Here is a 6058-nt window from a genome sequence, read left to right on the forward strand (position 1 = left end):
GGAGTACTCTACATCTCTAGTTACCTCGATCGATGCAAAGACACCATGGCCCATGGTCAGGTCGCGGTTCCTCTGGCCCGTAGATGCCTGGAGATCAAAAGGTCAAAGCACCCGAGGAAGAAAGTGAAAAGTCACACACACACACCACAAGTATTGTGCGTGAAGCAGTCAGGCTCCCTGACTGACACCGAGAGCGGTTGGGCGTGGGTTGCCTTCGGAGAGCGACCACCCTTGTCTCACTCGTCCCCGTTGCGACTCGCCACAGAAACCGGTGCTGCACGGCAGCCCGGTCCGGTCCAGGGCGCCCCGGCGCCCACGCCACAGCGGGCGCGAGGCGCGGCGGATGCACGCCACCCGTTGCCTTGCCGTGCCGGGGCCGTCCGGTCTCGCGGGACCGCGCAGACAGGCTCCTCGTGGGCCACTTGCCGCGGCCGGATCCGGCCAGCATAGCGCTCTGCGCACGGCATGAGCACTCTGCCAGTGCCACCCGCCGCTGCTGCTGCTGCTACCGCCAACCATCCTTCTCTCCTCCACCAGCAGCATCTGCCATCAGGATGGGATTGTTTACGGCTCTGGTTAACCAGGCTACGCTTCCGACTTTTGTGTGATCAAGAGGCGTCGATTGGGAGTGCAGCGGCTGCGTGAGATGGTCCAACGTCGACGTCGTCGTCGTCACACATGATTACAACAACTCACAAATGCTCTTTACTGTTCATCAAGTATCTATCTGTACTTTTTCGATTTTCAGTACAACAACAATCTTCTGTGAAGAAAAACCAACTCTCCGGCCTCTAGGCAACAACAAATTAAGTTACACAAACCCGGAGCCCTATCCATTTCGGCCCAACAAGGGCATACATACTACACATCTTGCAACACAACACGAAGGAACGTGGGGAATCAGGTGATCACCGGGGACAGACTTTACATACAGAGGCAGGGAGGCGGCCGTCGGCGTCAGAAGGGGCTGAAGGGCTCCGGGAGCGGCTCGAACCGGTGGTCGAACAGGGGGCTCTGGTCGGGCTTGTCGTCGTCGAACCCGCCGTGCAGCCAGCTCGTGTTCCTCACGTCCTCCCCGCGCAGCAGCATCGCCTCGTACCGCGAGCTCCCGTAGATGTCCAGCTCGCTCAGGGACGTCTCCTTGGTCCCGAAGCTTCCCCGATCCGGCGAGTCCGTCGAGCTGCCTCCGTTGCGCGACAGGGCCCCGTACGAGTCGCCCGAGAAGAAGTGCCCGTTGGTGCTGCCGTTGTCGGCGTAGTGCCGGTGGTCACCGTTCGAGGTGGGATGCCCGGGGTCAGACATTCGGACCGGGCGGGCCTTGCCGGCGCTCGAGCGGATGCTGTGGGGAAACAGGGATGCGCCACGGATGCCACCCAAGTTCTGCCGAATGTCCTATCAAAAGGAAGTACACTGGTGTGATTAGCTTCTTCAACAGAATAAAACAATCAAAGGCTTGAAATAGATCTAACAAGGAGCCAGTCAATAACATTTTTTGAGTTTCACTTTACCTGACAGGATATTCAAATGCAAAATGCAGTTTACCAACTCTAGTTTATCTGGAATGTTGGTATTACATGATTTTGGTACACACCACATGCTTAATGCAGTTTCCCAGCAATGCTTATGTGTATTTTCAATTTTACATCACTAAAAGATGACTTTGCTACTCAGATGTGAAATAGTCAACTTTTCAACTCCGGTCCGTATTCTGGACCATATGACTAATTCACTTGCAGCGATGACTTTTCCACCTTGAAAATCAAAATATATTGGCCTTGTAATGTTGCATAAAGAGGATCAGATATGACTACTTCACCACTGTAACTTAAATGCTAAAAGGAAAAAAAAACTTGACAGATGCTAAGATGTGAAGAATGTTTTTTTAAGGAATTCAGTCAGTAACAAAACCGTAATGCAACATAAACTAAGACACAGGATGTTATTTATTGTGATGTGAATACAATAAGAAACATACCATGTGCTTGATTGCCATGTCAAGTGAATTCTTTGAAATTGTCCTCCCGAATCCATTATCGCCTGCAACTGCACCAGTCCGTGCAGTCCTAGTAGCTTGACTGTCAACAACGGGCCTTTCAGACTGCCTATTTTGGTGTCCATTGGAGCGAGAAGGCGCCTTTGATGGTGGATCTGAAAACTTATTACGACTTGCAGCAGGCACGGAGAGCTTTTTTGCAGGAGCCGAGGCAGCTAACTGTTCAGCATGTGGGTTTGATCTTATTCCTGAAGCCATTCCAGGGCGTGATCTACCAGCAGATAGTGGTCGCTCAGGTAGCTTTGTCCTTAGGTTTGGTGGTGTTTCATTTGGGAAATCAGGGATATCAAGTGGCCGCACCGGAGCTCGGGGTCGTGGACTTGGGGAGCTTGGACGAGATGAAGGAGCTGATGAAGGGGTATCATGTGGCCGCACTGGAGCTCGGGGTCGTGCACCTGGGGAACTTGGACGAGATGCTGGAGCCGATGAAGGAATGTCATGTGAGCGCACTGGAGCTCGGGGTCGTGGACCTGGGGAACTTGGACGGGATGATGGAGCTGATGACGGTGCTGAACTTCGGCCACTACTAGCTGCAGGTCGGTTCATAGATGTCGTCAAGCTATTGCTACTAGAAGTGCGTCCAAAAGAAGGCGAACGGCCCATAGCTGGGGTCGATGAACGCACTGCAGGCTGACGTGTAGGTGTAGATGATCGTGAGCTGGAGCGACTGACTGAAGGAACTGTACCAGAAGACAATGAGGTGGGATGGCTTGTCCCATGACCATTACTTGAGGAAGCGCCTGGGCGGCTCGTTGCAGGAATGATACCTATGGATGGACTTGGGCGGCTCATTGCAGGAATAGAACCTGAAGAGGAATTCAACATAATTCGAGACCGAGAATTTGGAGTCGATGGCCTTGAACTTTGGGTGGCTGTGGTCCTGCCAGCAGCTGCGTCAGTTGCAGAGTTAGATGTTGCTTGATGAGTTTTCACAGGAGTAGACGGGCGAGTTTTGGATGGTGTAGATGGACGAGGTTTAACAGGAGTAGATGACCTTGCTGGAACTGGACGTGAAGCTGGCACCAATTGTTTTGGCGCAGCAATGGTGCTGCTTCGCCTACTTGGGGTTGTAGGTCTTGAACTGACAGATGAAATACTTGCGCTGAGAACTGATGTCCTGTTATTGCTTGACATGAGAGTTGATTGGATAGAAGGGCGGGTTACAGAGTTACTTCTTGCTGGTCTAGTGGGAACTGCAGAATGTCCATTCTCTGTTTGAGACACCGAAAGCTGCACATGCAATGCTTATTGCCATTAGAAAGCTATGATTATGATTGACAGAATTTAGATGAGAAAATAATCCATTCCAAGAAACCAGGCAATTCAAAAGAGTGCGTCTAGACTAGATAACAATTGTTTACCATACATGCATGTCTCCAGAAGATACATTCAATCATGTTCTCTGATTCTAAATACGTGCAATGCAACTTAGAAAAATTAGGCGAGGCCGATCACCATATTACCGAATTCCAATAGTACAGAGCATGGTTCCTAGAATTTACTGAAATCATTTGCACAGAAAAACATGTCCTGGACTAGTTTACAAACGAAAATCTTCAAGCAGTGGCATATTTATTATGATTATTTTCCACACAGATAGCACATTCTACGTACCCTTGATGCTCTTGTAGTTGAGGAAGATCTAGTGAGGGTGCGCTTAGGCAATATATTTGAGGATGGTATTTTCTGAGCAACCTCCAGAGCAGGAACACGGGGCGTCCCAGGCGGTGTAAGAAGCCTGAGGAGTGCATCACAAAACATGTTACATAAGAGTAGAAACACATGCTGACATGCATTAACAAGAGGAAACAAACAAGTACACCCTCTGTTCACTAATGTAGGACATTTTGGTAGTTTATATTGAACTGCCAAAACGTCCTTCAGTAGTGAACAGAGGTACTACCGAATAGCACACTGCAATAACAGAAAACAAATCAATGATCACTCTTCGCTACTAAAGCTCACAAATGTGCACATATGATTATGTGGGAGAAGCACTAAAATTATATTCTCTTCATTTGCAGAATGTCATGCTAATGCCTCCAAATTGACCTGGTCACCTCTTGGTCTTATCTCACCAACATTATGATTTTCCTTTCCCATATAGAGAATAAACTGGATCCAGATAATAAAGGTCTATTAGGTATACATTCCGCTCCACCCACAGTGTTTATTTGTTTCTTTCTATTGTCTACAAATTGAGTATGTATGTACTGAAGCCAAATAATGAGATCCCAAACTTGGCCTTAAAAGGATTACATCCAACATCCACCGCAGCCACTAGTGAAGCAGGCAGCCCACAAATGAAAATCTGACGTATTTTTGGTACCCTCTCTGCGGAACAGAGCACACATGGCACCCCAAAATCAAGCTTACTGAGGCAAAAAAGTACGGGGGTCAGGTACAAATCGACCCAAAATACAGCCGACTGAAGGCAGTGCAGAAAAAAAATGTTCAACAGCCTTCATAAGCACGCTGCATTAATCACTCAATTCCAGCTTTTAAGATGACACACAGACGGGTGATTCGCCTCCCAGAAACCCGGGAAATTAATGAATAAGAAAAGGATTCGTGGGAGCGACGCTCACCAGTCGTAGTCGTTCTTGCCGATCTCGGCGTCCAGCAGGTCCTCCATCTCAGACCGCCCCGCGGCGAACCCCTTTCCGCCCCGCACAAGGGGTCACCGGAGCACTGGCCAAACCGATGCCGCCGCGGCGCCGCCGGGGATCCGGCTGGGCGGCCGGGGACGGGCCCGCGGGGTCGGATCTGGATCGGGAAGCTTCAATTGGAGCCAATGCCGGTCCTCTCTCGTCGCTCCTGTGCGTGTGGTGTGCCCGCTGGCCGAGTGGTGGCTCTCGTGTGTGGCGTGGGTGCGGCTCTGTCGCTTTTCCCCTCGAGGGAGGAGGATGCGCGATGCGGTGAGATGAGGTGTGCGGGATCGCGGGGAGGAGATGGTGGGGGCCGGAGGGAGGGGGGGTGCGTGAGCGTGAGCTCTCTCTCTCTCTCTCTGGGGCTCTGCGCTGGGAAAGCTTTGTTTTGTTTAGCCGTAAAGGTTTCGCCACCCTGTCCCTCCGACGATGGTGCGTTGGGGCCCGGCGGGAGGCTTGCGGGGCTGTTGCGGGGCCGTAAATAAAGGATGGCCATATCCGGCGGACGTTCGCCATAGGAAATGGCATCTGTGAACGTTCATCACGCAGTTTTCAACGCATTCGGAGAACCTGGATGGCTTTTTTTTTGGTTGCAAAACTGACATGGCATTTGTTTAACTTTGCGTGTTAAAAATCATCCAAAACTGCACCGATCAAGATCGTGTGGCAACTAGGGCGTGTTCGCTGGCAGTTTCCCCTTGACGAATGTTCGCCCATTACTATTTCCGTAAGTAAAACCTGTGCGATAGCGGAATTGCTAATGCCCCCCCACCCAATTTTTAAAATAATGCAATAATTGAAATTCACGCTTTTTATGTTCTAAAAAACAATAAGTATATGATGATGTATACTACATTTAGTAAAGTTTCATGATGAAATACGTTTTAATGTGAGCTACACGCAAAAAAATCATGTATTTTCTGGCACATCACTATTTCATCATATATGATTTAACCTTTTTTTTTAAATCAGATGAAAATGCATTTCATCATAAAAAATTACTGCAATGTGGTAAACATCAACATGCCGCATTTTTTCTCTAAACAAAACTTCAAAAAAAGAAGAAGTGACATTTGATTATTAATTTGGAATTTTTGGGCTTCATGGAGCCTGGGAGCCAAAATCCTCAATAGTGTGACAACAACAAAATTAATGTTAGTACAATTTCTCTTACTATATGTCTCTTTATTTTCCGTTATACTTGTGGAGGTGTCCCAAGTGTTTTTATTTTCCTCTGCTCCGGCGACCTAGGCAAGGCGGTGGATAATCTATCGCTTTCCCCGCGACACCATGCCCCCTCCCCCTCTCCCTCTATTTGCCGCTCCGACATGTAGAGTGGCGGGGACCTAGTGCTTTT

At 49.2% G+C, this 6058-nt stretch overlaps 1 protein-coding gene across 1 annotated transcript; it reads right to left on the reverse strand.

Moving 5' to 3' along the window:
• Positions 1-682: 682 nt before the first annotated feature.
• Positions 683-5025, reverse strand: LOC125521731 (translation initiation factor IF-2-like). Its single transcript, XM_048686797.1, has 4 exons — positions 4642-5025; positions 3668-3791; positions 1976-3283; positions 683-1392 (listed from the first exon to the last, which is right to left on the reverse strand). The coding sequence occupies exons 1-4, from the start codon at positions 4686-4688 to the stop codon at positions 958-960; spliced, it is 1914 nt and encodes a 637-aa protein (XP_048542754.1). The 5' UTR covers positions 4689-5025; the 3' UTR covers positions 683-957.
• Positions 5026-6058: the final 1033 nt, after the last annotated feature.

The sequence above is a fragment of the Triticum urartu genome, chromosome 1, assembly GCF_003073215.2.
Source record: "Triticum urartu cultivar G1812 chromosome 1, Tu2.1, whole genome shotgun sequence".
Classification (NCBI taxonomy): domain Eukaryota; kingdom Viridiplantae; phylum Streptophyta; class Magnoliopsida; order Poales; family Poaceae; genus Triticum; species Triticum urartu.